At 41.1% G+C, this 21,500-nt stretch overlaps 1 protein-coding gene across 3 annotated transcripts in view; it reads left to right on the top strand.

The window, feature by feature from the left end:
- TENT2 (terminal nucleotidyltransferase 2) overlaps nt 1-11,344 on the top strand; it is a 74,023-nt gene extending 62,679 nt beyond the window's left edge. For all 3 annotated transcript variants that reach the window (XM_045022116.1, XM_045022118.1, XM_045022117.1), the window contains exons 13-15: nt 1,771-1,862; nt 6,861-6,940; nt 10,416-11,344. In XM_045022116.1, coding sequence (XP_044878051.1) covers nt 1,771-1,862; nt 6,861-6,940; nt 10,416-10,490 — 247 coding nt within the window. In that variant the 3' untranslated portion in view covers nt 10,491-11,344. The remainder of the gene's footprint in view (nt 1-1,770; nt 1,863-6,860; nt 6,941-10,415) is intronic.
- The last annotated feature ends 10,156 nt before the right edge of the window (nt 11,345-21,500 follow it).

Genomic DNA, 21,500 nt, shown 5'->3' with positions numbered 1-21,500 from the left:
CTTATACATTAAAAACACTTTTAAATATATTTAACACCATTATAAATGCTGGAGGCAAAGCGGGGTTTGGGGTGGAGGCTGACAGCTCGCTACCCCCCCCCATGTAATAACCTTACGACCCCCTGAGGGGTCCTGACCCCCAGTTTGAGAACCCCTGATCCACATTGTTCATTTGACGTGGGCATTACAGTATTTAGTTACAGTACTTCATATTATACTGAGAAATGTTCCCTAATTTGTGAATATTAGTGGGAGACACAAGGAGATACTAGAGTGGTGGTGTGGATAAGAGCTAAAGTTTTTGCTGGCCTTGAATGCTAGACATATTTACCATTTATACTTTTGTTATTGCCTAGGAACAGTCCAGTCAAGAGAGATTTAAATAGGTTAAAATGTGTGGATAAGTTGTTTGAAGTATTTCAGCTAAATTGTATATTAAGCAATTTGTCCTGTAACCCCATGGGAAATTTCAACAAACTGTTAAACATAGATATTTTTTTTGAGTTATGGAAGAGTGAAAGTATATTTTCTGCTGTAAAGATGTATGTGCACTTAACTCAAATGGCTGAACTTCATAAGCTGAAACTTTTCAGGTGTCTAGTCTGAAGTTGTGAATAAGAACTAATTTGTAAAAAAATACTTTGAATACAGTCTTACGTAAAGCTATGGGGGAAGATTCTCAGTTGATGTAAATTGTCATGGCTTCATTGATGTACAATTTTGAACAATCAAAAGGTTCAGAGAGAAAAAATGTAAAGGTTCTCTAATATCCTTACCTTGCTTGTAGGCTTTGTGCAGGCTCTCTGCACAAGTGTGAATTTCACCAATCTGAGAGTAAACTACTGTACTGTATATTATGATTAAATGTCGGACATTTTTAATGGCACCCACTATGTAGCCACAGCTGGACTTGATTTATTACCTTGCCCTTCCCCTACTTCTCAACCTATACTGGTCAGCTTGGCTTGTTTTAATTAGAATTTTAAGAGTCCCAAGTTCTAATTGTATTTTTAAATTTAAAACAGCATGTTGAACTGTAAAGGGACTACGTTCTTTAAAAAAAAAAAAAAAAAAATCACCACCAAGTTGTAATGTCCATTGAGGTCTGTGGTGTTCTATATTGCTGAAATGTTTTCATAATTTATTTTAATGTGTGTATGAAAATTTTACCTCGTCTCCCCCTCATGGTTCCCACTCGCCAAAATGGTTAATCTCCATTATTTTCTGCCTAGAAACAGAGGCTGCTCAAGACAATCTGCCACCCTAGGCAAAATTTTAGTGTGCCACTCCACTCCTACCCCCTACAACAGAGGTTCTCAAGTAGGGGAGGGGCATGCACCCTGCATTGGACTTTCTGGGCTGAGGGTGGTGAGCCTTCTGATGGTTCAGTGGTTATGGTAGAAATGAAGTGGGAGCTAAGCACTAGGTCACAACACTATTCACTCAGGTGTCGTCTGGCTGCCTCTCCATCAAGAGAGCTGGCTGCAGCAAGCCAAATCTGAGGGAGTGGCATTGCAACCTTGTGTAAAGACTTGCAGTGCTACTCAAGTTTGGCCTGGCTACCCCAGGCAGTGGCCTACTTTGTCTATGGCTAGAGCAGCCCCTGCCTAGAAACGCTAAAAAAAATTTGCTTCTTCGAACTACTATCCTTTGAAATTCCTAAGTCACAACTCTGTATGAACACTTTACCTATTTTATATGTAACCGTATACAGATGGTTCAAAAAGCAATCTGTGTTAAGTGTCTGCAAATTGTTTTCCTTTCCTCTAGCTGGAGTCACCAAATGATTTCAATTCGTGAAGCCAGAGCCATTCCAAGACCTGATGGTATTGAATGGAGAAACAAATTCATTTGTGTAGAAGGTAAAGTGTGAAGCTGCAATTTTTGTGTTTTCAGTTTCATATATTTAGTTTCTTGATAGCATTCATTTAACTTTAGCCTGTCACTTATAGGCTTTGCTTGTCTCTTATTTCAGGCATTTTCAATAATACATGCAGATACATAATATATTATATGACATTTCAGTGGAAAAGTTAGTGTACCCAAGATAGATTACTGTTTTACAACTATGTAGCAAAGTCCTGTGCCACTAAAGTGGAAATATTTGTTGGCTTCTCTCCCTTGAGTGATTTTTTTTTTTTTTTTTTTTTTTTTACCATTGTCATACAATACTTCTGCTTCACTTCACATGCTATTTTATGTGGTGACTGCTCCCAGTTTATCCTTCACTTACAGTACATGTGTTACAGGCAGAGCTGATAAAGTTGCCAAGTGTTAAGGGTGCCTGATACTACCCATTATATGACTTTAATAGTCCTCAGAGGGTCAGGTGGACTAGTGGATAGCACACCCAGTTTCCAGTCTCATGCCTCCCAGCAGGAAGGGCTTTCAGTCCAGTTCCTAACCCTTGTTATGTGGCTTAGCTTCACCTCAAGGTTTTCGATGTCCTACCCTTTCCTTACTAGAGTGGGGTGAGGCTTTGGCTCCTCCTGCAACAGACAGCTGGTAGGGGAGCCTGGGCCTTCCCTCCCTCTCAACTGGCTCTGAACCAGGGCCTGTGAGAGACAACAATATCTGACTCACTGGAGGCTTCTTCACAGGGCCGGCTCCAGAGCCCAGCGGGGCAAGCACCCGCCTGGGGCGGCCCTTTCCCGGGGGGGCGGCAGGCTGGGCCGGCGGGCCTGCCGCAGTCATGCCTGTGGGAGGTCCACCGGAGCCCCGGGAGCAGCGGACCTGCCGCAGGCATGACTGCGGACGGTTCGCTGGTCCCGCGGCTCCGCTGGACCTCCCGCAGGCATGACTGCGGCAGCTCAACCGCAGCCGCGGGACCAGCGAACCGCCCGCAGCTGCGGGAGGTCCAGCCGAGCCGCGCGACCAGCGGACCCGCCGCAGTCATGCCCGCGGGAGGTCTGCTGCTCCCGCGGCTCGGGGGCGCCTCCCGGGCATGATTGCTTGGGGCGGCCAAATTTGTAGAGCCGCCCCTGCTTCTTCAGCACCCTTGTTCTGAAGCCCCAAGACTGGTTCTGTCGTCTTCCCCCTTTTTGAGCTGAGTTGCTCCCTTTTAAGATTCCTCTCCATTTGGAGCAGGCTCTGCAGGTTGGGAGTTCAATGTGGTATTTGTACACCCTGTCACACTGATCCTTTTTTCAGTTGCTAATAATTTGGCCAAATTCAAATTTTCTATTCTGATTGTCCGTCTGCCTCAGGCTGAATTTTTTTTTAGAACATTTCAGCCATAATGGTCCTGCCATTTCCAAGAACAAGGCTAAAGAAAAATACATTGTTTTGCGATGTTAAAATTCTGGCAAACGTTTCTTTGAGAAGATCTGGCACCTCCATGCTTTGGAGCAAGGAGTCAGAATTTGGTGGTGATGGGGGCGGAGGGGAGGTTCCTTTTGTGTCAAGGGTGTGTCTCTTGCTATTTCTGTGAAAATCTGCCCAAATTGGGCCAAGTTATAAGCCCTTGAAAAATCTCAGTTCACTCATGCTCAGTGGTGATGTCTTAGTTTAGTAGCTTAAATCACTGATTCCAGGGCCGGCTCTAGGCACCAGCGTCCCAAGCAGGCGGCACTCTGCCCCCACCCCCTTTTTTTTCCCCCCCTTGGGGCGGCAAAAAACCTGGAGCTGGCTCTGACTGATTCCATCGAAACTGGGAATGCTTTAGCCCCTCATGGCCCTTAGTGCTGACCTAACTGCATGTGTGCCATGCCATGCCATGCCATCCCCAAGCATGTTCCATCCCCTTGTAGCGCCTATGAGTGACTGGACTGCACATGTTTTTAGAGAAGCTCGCACAATAGCTGTCTGCACTGTACCTGATTCAGGCCAGTATTAGCCCTTAACACAGCAGTGCAGTTAAACTATTTTTGAAAAAAAATTCTACAAAACCTGCCTTGCCACTACCCTTGAAACATTCTGGATTCTAATGTTTCCTAATGGAAAGATGATACTTTTAGTCCTCTTCTCAATCAAATTGTCAGGACGGAAATTTGATTATTTTATATTTGACATTCATTTTTACTGAATTATTCTTCTGATTAGTGAGTAAAATTTACATTATACTGGAGTTTTCCTTTGAAAACTTCCTGACATTTAGAAAACATTGAGGGACACTTAACAGTTGATTTATTTTAATTAAAATGTTGCATACATAGTCCTGCAAAATTCTTCTTGTCCACTGTTCCAATGCAAATGTTTTTCTTTTGACAGGAGAATAGAATAAAAAAAATGTATTGTCATTTATTAGCATAGCATGGGAAAGGTTTGAGTCTGCACTGGGACAGTTTCCTGACAATCTTGGGAAGGCTTTGCAGCCCCTCACTTGTAATTTAAAATCTTTATGATCTTGGGTGCAGTATGAAATGCCTGGAGCCTCCTAACTATTATTACAGAATCATTCAGCATCAAATTTCAGACAGATAAAAGGAAATACTATGCTACTTCACATGGCATATAATCAGCATTTGCAATTCACTGTAGTAACAAGTCACTGTGTCAAATTCTGTGTCTAGATTTTAGAATGCTGAACATCTTGTGGATTGGATGGCCAATATTCTGATCCAGTATAAAGGCATGTCTCACTGTAATGTAAAATCTGCTAGTAAGCACCCAGTTAAATATTTTAAACATATTTTTAGGAAGGAAAAAATTCTAGAAGCATGCCAAACAAAACCAGTCAGCCCATTGTGCTGGTGAATTATGAATACTGAAGTGCATTTAAATTTGGAGTGTAATTTGGATGGTTTTGATAATGAAAGGTCCCAGTTTTATAGTTGGTATACTGGCAAAATCCCCATGAGTTAAATGAGAGCTTGCAAGAGGTGAGAGCATCCAATTACAAGTGCTCCCTTCTGGTCAAGTGTGAGCAAGCCATTTCTCAGTTCTTGGAATGAGGTGGTACCCACCTCTCATAAACGTTCACCCCTTCCTCCCACCCCTTTGGTCGATGGCTTCATCGGCAGGTCTTCAATGACTCAGCCCTCTGGCTGAATCTCACACACTGTCTGTAGGTGGAAAAGAACAAACAAACCCCTTCCGGGGTATACAGTCTTTAACTTTTGCCAAGGCTTCCTACCCAGAGAAACTGCCCGCTATAACAGAGTCCATTGCGGTACCCTCGCTTGGTCAGGCTAGGTTCTGGGCTCAGTCCTTGCTTGGTCCCTGCAGCCTGCCAGGAGCTCCTTCTTAGCTCCCCTGATATTCGGCAGCCCTCCCTGGGCTCACGCCTGCCCACACGGAGCTGTCTGTGGTCCTTCTGCTCTTCCAGCCAACCAGGAACCCAGTCCTCCCTCTTCCAGCTCCAGGCAACAACTGACTGTTGTTGCTGCTTTTTTTATATGGCCCTCCTGGACCCTGATTGGCTGCTCCAGCAGCCCCTCTGATTGGTTGTTTTCCCTGCAGCTGCTCTAGACTGCCTGGAGCACTACTCCTTTGCTCTTTTGGGGGTGGGGTGAGGCAGGACTGTGAGGCCTCCAGCAGGGGCCTCTGAATCTAGTCCACCCTGCCACACTGCTTTTCTTGAATAAGGATTGTAAAAACAGGCCATAAATGAATACTTTGGAAAGTCACAACTGCATCATTGCCACTGTAATTAAAAATGCATATGAGAAATGCAAAACTGTGACCAATATTGTGCTCATTTTATACATGGACGTTTATAGTTTTGTGTTTGTTTTTTTTTCCAGCACATCTTATATGTATTAATGTATTTCATAAAACTCTTACGCTCACATCCACTAAAATTAAAAGGGTTCCTAAACCATTAAAAATAAAGTTAATTTACGACCCAGAATGTGACACACATTAAAAGGAGACTAATCTAGCTAGGACTGTATTTTGCCTCAGGGCTCTGTCATTGGATATTGTACCTTTACAAGTATGAAATACACCATAATGTACTTAAACTGTCCTCTGGAAAAGTGTAAAAAGACTGGATTCTAAAACTTGTTTTGCAATGAAATTGAAAGGCGGTCTGTGCATGGTAACCCTGTTGTATATTTGCTGTACTGCAGAGGCGAGTACAAATTTATGACTACTATGCTGATATTGATTATGCGGATGACAAATAATAGGCCAGAGTCTAGTCCATTAGAAGCAAACGAGAAAAACTATACATTGCCAACTGGAAAAAGACAAAAATAGCAGGAAGAGTAGACATTTTTTGAAAGATGGGTTTTCTTAAATATTTTACAGGGCTTTTGGTTTTTATATATTCAGGTACAAGGAAAATACCATATTTTACTACTTCAGTCTGATGTATAATTTTGTCTCAGATACTGCATAATAAGATAAAGTAGTTGCTTGTAGATCTGATATAAGTACATTGTTGCACATGGACTTTTCAGAACAGTTGCACAGTCATATTTAGATGTATAATACACACTATTGATTGTAACAGGACCTTCCTTATTTAGAATATTTAGCAATATTTAAAATGGGATAGAAAAATATGGTCTATGAACTGACAAAAGACATTAGTTAAGGATGTGGCTGCTTTATTCCTTGTTCTGAGACTTTGAATTGACTGCTGACTTTTATAATACTTGAAATACTTGTACAGTGCATGAAAGCACATGGTAGACCACCTATATTAATAGTCCTGCTGACAATGCCATCTATCTAGATTTAAAGGAGTAAATCTCCAACAATCTCTACTGCAACTGCAGAATATTAGTGTTTATGGTATGAGAGTTACCTGCACAGTATATGTCAGAAAGGGAAAATGCAGCCAGTATCTAAAAGCCCTCATAGAAAGTGACAATATGTTGACTCATTCTCTGCTTCTCTCAGAGTAGTTTACTAGGTGAAGATAAAGTAAAGGTTGGTTTATTAACACTTAAAATTTATGTTTAACCTTGCAGAGCCTTTTGATGGAACAAACACAGCTAGGGCTGTACATGAAAAGCAGAAGTTTGACATTATCAAGGATGAATTTCTAAAGGTAAAAAATACATCACATTAATTCTCGTAGCCCTCTTGTCTGCAAGAAAGTTTTTGGAATAAAAAATGAAAACAGAGGGTCAGTGGATTTGTGTACTACAGTGGTGGCGTGTGTGTGTGTGTGTGTGCACGCGCGCGTTTGCGCACAAGGGCAGGGCTAATACTGAAGTGGGTACCTAAAATGAGAATTTCTTAATGGTCTTTGTGTTTAAATTCAGGACTCCAAGGCAGAGATAAATTGTAATGAGAATTGGGCATCCAAATCCCTTAGTCAGCTTTGAAAGTCTCAGCCTGACTTCCTTATTCATGTTTTGAGGGTAGAACACTTTCAACCTTTCCTGGATTCAGTGGTGTTTCTTATGGAAATCTGAAAGGGAGCTATGGAACAAAAACAAACAAAAAATAGTTTGTCTTTACTGTTCCTTCTATCATGGGTAAATATGACGTCTAGTAATTTACAAGTTGTTTTTCTGCTCTTTGTACACGCTTTAAATATCAGGTGCACACTTCTTCAGCAAGAAGGGCTTATTGACCCGATCTTAGGAGAACATTAACTGTAGTGAGACATGACTGTTAACTGACCTGCAACTTTCCCTATTTCCAGCTGAGGGAGAGATGTGGATTTTACTTGGAATGTAAGATTTAGGCCTTAGAGGGCTTAATCTGCAAATTCTGACCACCTCCTGTCTCCTACCCCTATTCCCCATCATAGAGTTTGCGTTGTATGTGAGATATCTGTTTGGAATTAAGTACCTATAGCTGCACTTGTACTGTGGGTTCACTGAGATTTTTCATAGCAGGTATCACTGTTCATGTTTCTCCAACAAAGAGAAGGAAGTGAAGATCAGATTTTTCTAATGCAAGAAACAAGCAGAACTAGTCCTTTTAAAATTGAATATCTTTCTGTGTCACAAACACTAGTAAAATATTTTGCTTTTTAAAATATTGTCACATTTCATAGGTATTTTGTGTTCTCTGAGGAAGGCAGCAAATAGAATGAAAGATCTTTAAAAATAAATAAATAAATAAAAACCTGATGTATGAGGGAAGTTTAAAAATGAGTGTGTTTAGTCTTGCAAAAAGAAGACCTGAGGAGAGGCCCTGATAACATATTTGAAGACTAAGGGCTGTTATAAAGAGGATAGTAATGAATTGTTCTCCCTGTCCACTCAAGGTAGGGCAAAAAGTAATTGGCTTAATCTGCAGCAAAGGAGATTTAGGTTAGATATTAGGGAAAACTTTCTGACTAGAAGGATAGATAGCTCAGTGGTTTGAGCATTAGCCTGCAAAACCCAGGGTTGTGAGTTCAGTCCTAGAGGGCGCCATTTAGGGATTTGGGGCAAAAATCTGCCTGGGGAATGGTCCTGCTTTGAGCAGGGAGTTGGACTAGAATCATAGAATATCAAAGTTGGAAGGGACCTCAGGAGGTCATCTATCCACCCCTCTGCTCAAAGCAAGACCAATCCCCAAACAGATTTTTTGCCCCAGATCCCTAAATTGCCACCTCAAGGATTGAACTCACAACCCTGGGTTTAAGCAGGCCAATGCTCAAACCACTGAGCTATCCCTCCCACTCTTGATATTCTATGATTCTATGATAGTTAAGTACTGGACTAGGCTTCCAACAGGCATTGTGGAATCTTTGCTATAGTAGGCATAGTTTTCCCATAGTAGGCTTTTAAGAACAGGTTAGACAAACATCTGCCAGGGATTGTCTTAAGTATACTTGGTCCTGCCTCAGTGTGGAGGATGGACTGGATGACCTCTCGAGGTCTCTTCCAAACCTATATTTGCATGATTCTATAACTATTTAGTTATAGTTCTAGGCATGGTATACTTGTCCTGTGATTTTAAATCTGTTACTGAATATAAGCAATGGAAAAGAGAGAGAGCCCATACTGGATAAATTTCTGGGCTTGCTGTAAAAATTTCAAGGACACATCCTTTTGTTAGAAGTAGCAAGGGAGATCTCCTCAGATAATATCAGAGGGGTAGCCTTGTTAGTCTGGTTCTGTAGAAGCAGCAAAGAATCCTGTGGCACCTTATAGACTAACAGACATTTTGCAGCATGAGCTTTCGTGGGTGAATACCCACTTCTTTGGATGCAAGGCTTCACCCACGAAAGCTCATGCTGCAAAACGTCTGTTAGTCTATAAGGTGCCACAGGATTCTTTGCTGCTCCTCAGATATTTAGCCTATGTCTCCAAAATCAGAAATGTGAAGGTACTTAACCATTTTTAAGCCAAAACATTATAAGAAACTTAGTTCTTTTTAAAATATACTAATACCCCCACCTTCACAAGTTGTCTTTGTCCCCTGAAAACATACTTAGAATCATAGAATATCAGGGTTGGAAGGGACCTCAGGAGGTCATCTAGTCCAACCCCCTGTTCAAAGCAGGACCAATCCCTAACTAAATCATTCAAGCCAGGGCTTCATCAAGCCTGACCTTAAAAACCTCTAAGGAGATTCCACCATCTCCCTAGGTAACCCATTCCAGTGCTTCACCACCCTCCTAGTGAAAAAGATTTTCCTAATATCCAACCTAAACCTCCCCCATCGCAAGCTGAGACCGTTTCTCCTTGTTCTGTCATCTGGTACCACTGAGAACAGTTTAGATCCATCCTCTTTGGAACCCCCTTTCAGGTAGTTGAAAGCAGCTATCAAATCTCCCCCTCACTCTTCTCTTCTGCAGACTAAACAATCCCAGTTCCCTCAGCCTCTCCTCATGAGTCATGTGCTCCAGCCCGCTAATAGTTCAGGTGTACACTACCACTTATTTTGGTGTAATTTACGTTGCTTAGGGATGTGAATAAGTCACCCCCCTGAGCAATGTAAGTTACTCCAATCTAAGCACCAGTATGGACAGCACTCTGTCAGCAGGAAAGCTTCTCCCGTCAACATAGTTACGGCCTCTCGCAGAGGTGGATTTCTTATGCTGACAGGAGAGCTCTGGCATAAAGCGTCTTCACCAGCAGGGCTGGCTCCAGGCACCAGCACGCCAAGCGCGTGCTTGGGGCGGCATGCCGCGGGGGGCGCTCTGCCGGTTGCCGGGAGGGCGGCAGGTGGCTCCGGTGGACCTCCCGCAGGGACGCCTGTGGGAGGTCCACCGGAGCCGCGGGACCAGCGAGCGGCAGAGCGCCCCCTGCGGCGTGCCGCCGTGCTTGGGGCGGCGAAATTGCTAGAGCCGGCCCTGTTCACCAGATATGCTACAGTGGCAATGTAGCACTTCTAGTGTAGACTAGCCCTTGTTCTCAACAGTCACACTATTTTGTCTGGATTACTACAGATTCCCTCTTACTGTAAGCAATCTTTTTAAAGAAATAAGTACCTGACGCTGTTCATAAATTTGTGAGGAAAACAAAACTGTTTAAAAATCTTTGTGGATCTGTGTGGGGCTTACCTCTTTCAGTTTTAAAGGAGGTGGTGATATAGAAGAAAATAGCTTTTAAAAACCTTGTAACTTTTTTCCTCAGTCATGGCAGAGATTACGAGACAAGAGAGACTTGAACTGTATACTACCTGTAAGAGCAACTATACAGAAAAGATAATTGGCTTCTTTCTTCTTCTTCTTCTTACTGGAGTCTGCTGAAATATAAAGAACAATATCAAAACCAAGATGCAGTTTTCCCATAGTTTTTTATGAAGTGTTTTCTCTTTCAAGTTTTTGTTAAGGAAATATTTATAAGAAAGATTGCATATTTTATTATGACATTTGTTAATACAACCATTCATTCAAAGATGGATTTTCTAAAAATCCTTGCACCATTGACTTGTATAGGAGACTATTATGACCCAAATTTCAGACCACAGAACTAAATTTATTTTAAGGAAGATATCAGAGTATATTAAATTGTTACCTTTAACTGTGTAATGGTTAATTCAACCACACTTAACACTGAAATAAAGAAATGAAGAGCTAAGCAATGTATAAAAGTCCAGCTGTTTCCTTAAAGCATAGCACACATTGCACGTTTCTTGATAAATAAGTAGGCTGTGCTTTACAACTGCTTAAAGCAGTATGCACTTTTGCTCTACTTGGCACTTTCAAGTTTTATTTCCCTCTTACATGGAACAACAATAACAATTTAACATGGAATTATACCCTAGTTGTTGTTATGCTCCAGGTCACAGGAATTATAATCTAAACTGGAATTTTTGAGCAGCAGAACTACTACAAAACAGTTGAAATAATCCATGGTAAACCAATATATGTAAATGCTTAATGTTCATACAGATATCTATTTTAATGTTTCCTTTCCATATGCAAAGTAGTAGTGATGGCTGCTTAAAGAAAAGCTGCTAATAAGCCAAGTTTTTGTTTTGATTTTGTGTAAATATTTGTAAATTGGTCAGCTGCTGTAAATTCAAATTTAAAAAGTAATCTTGAAAATTTTAACTTTTCCAAAAAAAAAACAACCCAGTGAAACTTCTTTTAGACCTGCTGTAGCACAGTTTGTGCCTCTCATGTATTTGTTGTTGCAGACCAATTCATGTTAAAATTGTTACTTCTTGATGATGTCAAATTAATATTTTCATTTTTTTCCTCTTGAGTTTAATATTTTGTATGGTGTCCAGTGGAATAAAGTTTATGTACGGAAAATAAAGATAACTTTTCTGTTTCATTTTGCTATTATTTCACATGAGCTCTTCTAAGGATTGTCTTGTCCAAAACCAGAAATGTATGTGTGGCTGTTGGAATTTTATACATATGTGCAATGTAGTCCTTACAGGCTTCTCAAAATGTACATTTGGATTCTTAACATGTTCTTGAGTCCATGTCTCCAAGTTGCAGGTAACTTTTATTTATGCTTCATCAATTGCAGAATTCTTTAAAAAGTTACAAAACACTTTAATGTTTAAGATTAAACCGTCAGGTTGTTGCCTGTTCTAAAATCATTTACTATACATATCTCACTCTAATCTGTCAGGTCCTGCTTTGAGCAGGGGGTTGGACTAGATGACCTCCTGAGGTCCCTTCCAACCCTGAGATTCTATGATTCTATGATCTAATTTTTTTAAACAAGTTTGCTTCTATAACTTTAATCTAATCTGCAGTTCAATGGCAGTCAAGCAGATAAAACTGAAATGTTTTATTCCAAATCAGGTTTTGTTTCCTTTTCTTGAGATGCTAAAATTGGTCTGAATGAGTCACCCATGTTTAAATGTGTTGAAGTATGATCAAGTGGCTTTATGTAAAACAATGAAAACTTGTTGCACAAAATGTCAGCATTCAAAGATTCTCTGGTAACTCTAGATGTGTGTATACAATGTTTAAAAAGGCACTAGCTATTCCTATGCCTACAGAGTACAAAACTTTATGGAAATAAAAGATCTAGAAAGGAACATGCACACACAAGACAGCATCTCAGATGCATTTCAAGTGAGCAGCATGTCAAAGCTACAAAACTACATATATAATCTTCCATAAACTTTATCTCACGGGGCTTGTCTTCACTACACTTCACTGCAGCTGCGCATCTGGTGAAGACATGCTATGTTGACAGGAGAGCACTCTCCTGTTGAAGTAACTACTCTACCTCAACGACAATTAGCATCTCCCACCAACGTAGCGCAGTGTAGACACCGCTTTAAGTCAATGCAACTTGCGTCACTCAGGGGAGTGGCTTTTTCACACTCCTGAATGACGTAAGTTACATTGATTTAAGCAGTAGTGTAGACAAGCCCTTGGAGTATGCATCTCTCCCAACAGATAAAGCAGAACAGGCAATAGGTATTGCATAAGGAAAGCTCTCCTTGTTACCATTCTCCGTGTTTTAAATAATTGTTTTGTATCCCGCACTATTTCCTCATCTTTGCCTAAAATTTGCTAGTAGGATAGTGTCTCCTTTTTAAAATTCCCTTATAGCTTCCTTTATGAAGCTCAATAATGCCTTCAACTTAATGGTTTAAAAAAAAAAGGCAATGAGAAATTGCCAAGAAAAAAAAATTAAAAGTTGAAACATTTTGAGCATCTGTACCTGTAACCAGGAATCCATGAGTCTAGGTGGCAGTTCCTTCAAATATATGGGAATAAATCTGCACTACCTTCTTTCCTCCAGCAAGTATTCCCGTACTCCTGAGCAAGATATCTTCTGAGTAACTATTTTGAAGTAGTTCTCTCTGGTGATGGCACGGATGGTGGCAGTACCCCAGTAATGTGAAGAATAACTTATAAGGGAAAATCAAAAAATGAACAAATATCAAGGTATTGTAGTATCCTCTCTGGCCATCCAGGAGCAGGAATACTGTGGAAATGCCAAGTATTTGAAGAATAACTTGTGAATGCTGTAAAGCTTGTACTACTGTGTGCAGTAGTTTTTGATTAACTTAATGAAACAGGATGGAAGCTCTTGAAGAAATTTTTTTGTTTGGATTGTGTAACTTTTGAGCTCATCTTCCACTTAGTTTAGAAAGTTAGGATCACTCACCCTGTGTAGTTGCTTGAAGATGACTTGATGAGCTGAATCTTCAATTAGTTTAGGCATCTATCCAGAGTGAGGAGTCCACTAATAACCAATATATTTATGAATTAACTTTTTCAGATCTTTCTTCCCAATTTACTCAAATAAGGTTCCTCATTTGTAATCAGATTCCACCTCCTTTATAATCAGAAGCAATAATAGTTTTCTGAGAGACCTAAAGTCTTTAAGTAACAGACTAAGGCCATGTCTACACTAGCACTTAAGTTGGCAAAACTTTTGTTTTTCAGGGATGTGAAAAAACACCCCCCTGAGTGACATAAGTTTTGCCAGCATAAGCACTGGTGTGCACAGTGCTATGTTGGTGGGAGACGCTTTCCCACCGACATAGCCACTGCCACTCGTTGAGCTGGTTTTATTATATTGCCAGGAGAGCTCTTTCCCGTCGGCCTAATGCAGCTACACAAGTGCTCTTACAGTGGCACAGCTGTATTGGTACAGCTGTGCTGCTGTAAGCTTGTAAGTGTAGGTATGGCCTAACTGTTAGAGTTTGTCATGTTGGACAAATGTTTCCTTCTGTCACTGTGCATAGTACAACACTGAAGCATCTCTGAGGTTTCTCGCTGCAATTAAGTGGAATGATTTAATTTAAACCCCTTCCATTGCTTTGGAAACAGCTTTGAATACTATGTGAGTTTTGGTAGTGATTTGCTGCTTGATGTCTTTTCCATTTCTCTGTTTACATTATGCCAGAAATTGACGATGTGTAGGATTCTGTTTCACTTTGTATCCTTTTCCAAGAGCTCTCTTCGGTGTTCCAGTGCCACCGGAATTAGTAACATTACTTTCAATTAAGACGCTGATTTGGACAGGTGACCTAACTGACTTCACTGAATGATAGCAAAAGCTTCACTTTCCATAGCAGCAGTATTGGAATCAGCATGGACTGCGTATAGTAGGATCTATAATGTTGGCTTTTTGACTATTTGATTTATGCTGTCAGTGAGATTAAAGAGTTCTATTATGAACTCATTGAAGATTTTTTTATATAAATCTAAATCAAGCTCTCATAATTAAGTAAGTTTATACGTATGACCAAAATAGGTCATTAGGACGGGGGTTGGGTGAAAAAGCTGAACTCTAAATTAACAAGACACTGATGGTGCAAGGAATTGCTCTAGTAAATCCCCCATGAAGTATTTTGTGTGTAGGTGGGTTCTGGAAATCCTAGACTGGGGAGATAGTGACTTGAGTAAAATTAGTCAAAAAAGGTTGAAATATGTGCCCTGAAGCCAGAGTAAAAGCTATAAGGGGGAACTAGAGATCAGTGAGTACTAGTACAAGAATGCAGTTGGTGAGAGTACATGGCAAAGATCTGCTTTAGTTTAGAGTTCAGTTGGAAGAATAACTACTGCAGGTGTAAATTAGTGAAGGTAAATCTGTCAGTCAGTGAGATCTTTGACAGGAAGCAGGATTAATGGTAGTATAATGTTGGGGTTTGTTTATGTATATAGTACCTTCATGGGGAGAAAATACCAGGAACTGAAGGGTTATTTAATCTACTGGCAAAAAGCATAACAAGACCCAATAGCTGGAAGCTGAAGCCAGATACAGTCAAATTAGAAATAAGAAATAAATTTTCCACAGTGAGGGTGATTATCCACTGGAACAAACTACCAAGGGAAGTGGTGGATTCTCCATCTCTGGATGTCTTCTAAAAGATATGCTTTAGTCAAACACAAGATATTTGGCTCAACAGATCAGTAACTGGGTGAAATGTAATGGCCTGTGACATAGAAGCGGTCAGACTATACGACCTAATCATGCATTGTGGCCTTAAACTCTCTGAATGGTTGAGTGTTCTTGTGTTCTCTCGTGTTCCTGTTAATGTTTGCATGTACTAATGTAAATCAATCAATTTGTTACCTGTGAAGTGTGGTGCTTACAAGAAGACCCTGTAAAGGGATATGTAGAATCTTTTTTGGTCTACTTACAGAACAAGCCAATTTGTGAGAGGTACAGGACAAAGTTGAGAATGCTATTCTGGTCATTTAAATTAGTGGTGGTGGGAGCAAGCAATGACACTGCGTTCACTGTGTGTAAGAACGAATCTATACCTGTGTTATCCACAGCACTGTGTACCTACAGAGATGCTTCAGGGTAGCTTTTCTTATAGAAGAAGGTATAACACTGTTCTCCGTTAACTTCAAAAATCTTTCACTCAGCTGATCCTCCATCTCAGTGACAAAGGCCAAACCTGGGGCATAATCTACTTTAATATCCCTTTAAATCAAGGTAATTGTTTAAGAAATGATCTGTGATGCAGAGACTGCATTGTACATCATGTACCTAACAGGCCTCACTGCCTGGGGCAAGGGGAACAAAAATGCTTTATCTGTACATAGGAAACACTTTGGATGAGATGATTCTGGCACCCAAGTTTGTAATTTAACTGTAAAGAGATGGTTTATATTCAGAAATTAGTCCAGCTGGACTTCCTTAATCTTGTGATATCAACCAGAGCTTGATGATTGATTTACAACTTGCAATTTATTTAAAGTGCCAAATAAAATAAGGAATTATTTTATTTCACTCAAAGTATCAAGAAACAGCATTCTGGTTAATTTAGGATTCTGAATGCAAAAATCTCAGTTGAGGGGGGTTCCCCCATTATAAATATAATAATAATGAGTGCTGTAACAGACTGACTATATCCTGAACAAACCTTATTGAATTAATTTAAACTTTATTGAATTAGGCTTAATACCTTTGTGCATGTGTTATTGTGGAAATACGTGCATCTGGTGGAGGAGGAGGGGGATGCTAATTTAACTCCTCTGGTTATCTGCCCTTTGAAGCTACTGCCTGGGAAGTTTTCCGTATACTAGTTCAAACTGGATTGTTTTAGGGACCAATAGACAAAGGATTCTTGAATAAATATCCTGATCCAGCAAATGGACAGGACCTCTCATCCATGGAGCGCCTACAGATTTACCATAATTGTGAACTCAACTGTAAAAAGCATAAGAAAGTTCATAAGATGTCACAATAACCTATAACAACAAATGTTGATGGGAAAAGGTACGAAAGGGAGACAGATTGAATTAGTCCACCCCATCCTACCCCAAAAAAAAGCCTCCTGATGTAACTCAGACTTTTAAGATCATGCTTGGTAAATGAGAAAAACGTGGAGCCAGAAATCAGTGATCCAAAATTGGTGTGTCAGAAACTAGGCCCAGTTGGTGGACAAAATAATGAGGGGATGGGCTAGTCCACCATTCCCTTGCTGGGTGGCTAATGAAAGAAATGATAGAAAAATAGGCCACTGGAATGAGTTTCACCATCATGGCTGCTGCCACCCCCGCCATATAGAGGCACCCCAGGCCTTTTGTCATCCCGATCCTGAGACATGTCCTGGCCAGGCCAGAGAGAGAGGGACCCAGATCACATCGCCACCTCTACCAGCTCCAGCTGCATCCCAAACACCCCCGGGAATAAAAACAGAATTGAACTTTAACAGCAGCAGCAGCTTTGGCCCATCTCTGCTAACTTCTCTTTTTTCCCCAAAAGGACAGTTATCACCATCTCATACCATCTAAGAGACTGCCACACAAGGGAGTTTGCCTTCTAAAGACTCTCCAGCTCGAAAGAGAACAAGAGATGTTGCTAAAATAAAAGCTTTATTTAATACTTTACATTTCAAATGCCTTTAACTGTTTTTCCATCTTTATCGTTAATTAAAAAAAAAAATTAATGGTGTTTGCCAAGGTAGAAAGTAGGTTGAGGCTTCTGTATACCATACCCTGGACCTTGTTTAACGGTGCTTAATGTTGGACAGTGATTGGGTGATGTTAACACCTTTGATCCATTTATACCATATAAATTAATACAACAGAGCCCCAATCCTTAGGGAAGATTTGGAAGGACTTGGCCTACTGAGGCCCCATAAGAGTGGGTGCTTGTTCTGAGCTAAAGCTGTGATGAACTCAAAACCACAAGGGAAAACCCTTGGATGGGGTTTTGAAGGACTGCTTCTGCCAGAGCCCATGTTCAGATTGGGGGCATCACTGGTAAGCTTATTAGCATGTGTGTAGGTTCTTTTATTGTTTTCTCTGTAGTGCTTTTACCTTAAGAGAAAAATGTGCTTGCATAGGAAGTGCTGCATGGTAACTTGTAACTGCAGGCAATTACTCTGTAGGTAGACTCTTAAGAGAAAGTAAGCAGGCAGAGTCCCCTGCTGGGACATCCCAGTACAGTCAGAAGATTGTGCAGCCTGGGGATTCCCTGGTCGGAGGAAGTGAGACCCATGTCTCCGCCCAGAGAGGTGATGGCCATGGGAGCTGGAAGCCTGATGATGGATGCCATTGCTGAACCGCTATGGGGAAATACAGGTGCAGTTGCCCTGAACTGTGACAAGCACTTCATTTGGTTAGTTCTAATTTAAGAATATTGAAGATAGTTTTCTCCTTGCCTGTGAAAAGCAACCCAGTTTGTATGATAGTAGAGAATAATTACCGTGCAAATGTGGCTGATTTCCATCTGTTGTAGAGGAAAAGCAGCTGTTGTTAGTCTGCTAGTTTGCTTATCAATAACAATACGTAGTATCAGTAGCTGTTCAAACTGCAGCTGCCTCTTCATCCACATCTTAGTGAATTGTTTTGTCTTTATAGGCTTTAGTAACTACTATTTAGCAGAGTTACCATATGGGAAGGAAAGGGAAAGTCATAACTTGTTTCAAGATACTGTAGCATTTAGGAGTAAATCTAGTCATGCCTCCTATTACCTAATTACAATACTTACGTTTTTCAAACCAAGGGTATTGAATTGGCTCCCCTCAAATGGTCCATAAACTCAGTATTCCAATTTCGAGGCGTAAGGATCGGAAACTTGAAACACCAGGATAACCTGACACCTTTCACAAGCACCACATTCATTTTTAAGGCTGTGTATTCTTTGCTGTGTTTTTAATATTTTAATCTTTATAAACAATTTTTTTTAAAAACCACATTTTATTCTGAACCCTCATGCAGGGTTCTACACCAGAGCCCCCCTGTTAAACATTTGTATACATTTATTTTGCTTTTAATAACTGATATTGAGACACAATTAGACTTTCTACATATCTGCTTCCTCCACTCCCATAGCCCCACACTGTCCGTGTGTTCCCTTTCTTCTGGTTGGGGAAGGTCACTTGAAGCCCTGATTTGTGTTTCTTTTTGTAACTCTGCACATTTAGCCAATGAGCTTGGCTATAAAACACTGTTACCAAAAGCTTCTTCGTAGCAAAAATGTGCTTAGTTTGTGAGTGGCTTGAGTAGCCCAGAGAACTGGCTGCAATTGCTGGTTTGTCCCTTTTATTATTCACAGTGTACTGGGATGAGGCTGGTGCTAGGACCCAGTGGTAAGACTTAGGCAGCAACAGCAACTTGGTGTTGTAACTTTCCTGCCTTCTATTTAAAGACTCCCCTGAGTCAGGAGGACTGAAGCTGCTGGGGATGACAGTTGCTTCAGGCAACCCTGGGGAGGACGGAGTAGGGGGTAAAAATCCGAACAAAGGCCTGAACTGAATGGAGGGTTACTCTGGCTCTGAGTGCGACAGAGTGTCTGAGATTTCCTCCTCTATAGAGGATGAAGTCCCCGAAGGGTTGGTGGAGCCCCAAGAAGTGGCGGAGCTGACTAACAGGTACTCCCTCTCCAGAAAGCAACAAGCCCTGCATGCATGGGCGGGGCGTAACACTTGGGGGACCTGGGATCCAGACCTATTTTATCTTTTTCTCCCCCAAAGCATATTTGAATAAAACAAATGAGAATCTGCCAGCGAGGCTTTCTGGTTAATTTGGCTGTAATTAAGTTTTATTCTGTAAGTGCCTATCCTGAGCACTGAAGGCTTTTCTATTTAAAGAGTCTGCAGCATGCCAGCTGGAGTGGCATCTCCTGCCCCTCCCTTTCTGGCTGACTTTTTGTTACATATTGATCTTACTTATTCTGGGGATTTACATGTCAGCAGTCGGGTGAGGAAGGAGGACTCTAAGCTCTTTCCACCAGGTATCTGAGGCCTTCTGTGACTGATTTTTGGGGTGAAAAGGGACACAGAATACTGTTTTAGGCATTTTTATACAGAGACCAAAGTTTCTAACAGAGAAACTGCTGAGAAATAGCTTGGAATGAGTGCTCTCCGTGTAGGACTGGGAGCCAGAAATCTGAGTTCTGATCCTGTCTCTGGCCTGATCCTGCAATCTGATCCATGTGGGCCAACCCTTGTGCCCTTGCAGAACCTCACTAATATCAGTGGGACACCTTGCGCCCATCCAGATCCACCTAATGTAGATCAAGAGCAGGAGGTTGTTGTGTGGGGACAGAATCCATCATTGTTAAATGTACATTGTAAACAGAGTTGGAAAATAAGTAGTAATGTTTGAAAAATACTTTCTGAAGTCTATTTGATAAGTGGTTTGAGTAATATACTTCCAGTCACCCAAGTGATAGGAGTTGTTCTTGGTTATACAGAACCTCTTGGCAGCCTATCAAATTTTGGAGTGATTTGGAGCCTTACCATGAAAGTTCTTCATGGGCAGAGGTCAACAAGATGAAGAACAAATGGTGAAACTCTACTCATAATAATGCCCAATTTTGCCATGAGCCTCTTCTCTGGTATCTTTCCTCTGCTCCCTGGTTCTAACTAGGGGTAAAGGAATGAGATTAAGAAAAGGAGAACTTTAGTCCAGAGCATTAGGAAAGCTTCCGGATCGTGAGATCCATTCAACTGTGAGATACTCTCCCAAAAGAAAGGGTGGGAATCTCCATCACTGGAGTTATTTCAAAGTAGAGGGGACCAAGCCTACTGTGCCAAAATGTACTATAGGAGCAGTTCTGTACTAGCAAAGAGAATGGACTACATGCCCCAAAAGATCTCTTGCATCTTTGGCACCTATATTAACCATGCTGGTTAAGCTCTTCAGCCAAGATTTGGGAAGTTATTTCAACCTGTGTGTAACCTGAAGCACACGTGTAGTCCCCCTGAAGTCAGTGGGACTACGCAGGGCTTAAAGTTATATACATACTTAAGTATGTTTCTGAATCAGAGTAATCAGCTGGATATTTCTGCTTCTATGAGCAACAATTAAATAGTTAATAATGGTGTTTAAATAATCATCTTTAAGCTACAGATGAGAGTAGCTCATGCCTTCTATCTTCAGATATCCTTTCTTTAATAGCAGTTCTGGGGGTGGGGGATGTGGGGAGGGTCTCTATCTATGCATTTGAATGGTACTTAGGACAATCAGATTTCATTCTTGGCTTGGGTGGGTGCTATTGCAATACAAACTGTACAAGTAAAATACCATTGCCTAGTCAGGAATAGCATCATAATGCTGCAGATGAAGAATGTTCTAATGCAGTGAGTATTTGGTAAATCCTGGTGACAAATTCCTGAGACAGCCAATTATATTAATAATGGCACAATTCATTTACATCCCACAACAGCATTTAATTAAGATAGGTGGATCTATTTGAGGGACTTCCAAACAGCTGTGTTCAGTGGGCACCTGAGTTTTTTTCAACTCAGGGCATGTTTTCACTGGCAACATGGCTGCACTTTAATGTGGCTTGTGTAGCCGTGGCATAAAAAACCCACCTCCATGAGGGGAGTAGCTCCCAGCGCTGGTGCACTGTCTACACTGGCACTCGACAGCGCTGGAACTTGTTTTTTCACACCCCTGAGCGAGAAAGTTGCACCACTGTAAAGTGCCAGTGTAGTAGGGTGACCAGATGTCCCGATTTTATAGGGACAGTCCCGATTTTGGGGGCTTTTTCGTATATAGGCTCCTATTACCCCCCACCCCCTGTCCTGATTTTTCAGACTTGCTGTCTGGTCACCCTACAGTGTAGACACTTGATTTGCTAAGTTTGATTTGCTTCTGATTTAATTAGTGTAGTTCTGTTCACATGATGATTGTTAAGAATATTCCATTGCTTTTCCAGGAGGTCTGTGATGGGAATTAACATTTGGCCTTTAGAGCAAATAAGGCAAAACAAGTTCACAGCTCAGAAACCTCTCTAACCACTCAGTGACAGACTTGAAGGTGGCAACTTTACAACAAAAAAAACTTCAAAAACAGACTCCAAAGAGAGACTGCTGAA

The sequence above is a fragment of the Mauremys mutica genome, chromosome 6 (assembly GCF_020497125.1).
Source record: "Mauremys mutica isolate MM-2020 ecotype Southern chromosome 6, ASM2049712v1, whole genome shotgun sequence".
In the NCBI taxonomy this organism is placed as follows: Eukaryota; Metazoa; Chordata; order Testudines; family Geoemydidae; genus Mauremys; species Mauremys mutica.
This window is presented reverse-complemented; position numbering and strand designations above follow the sequence as displayed.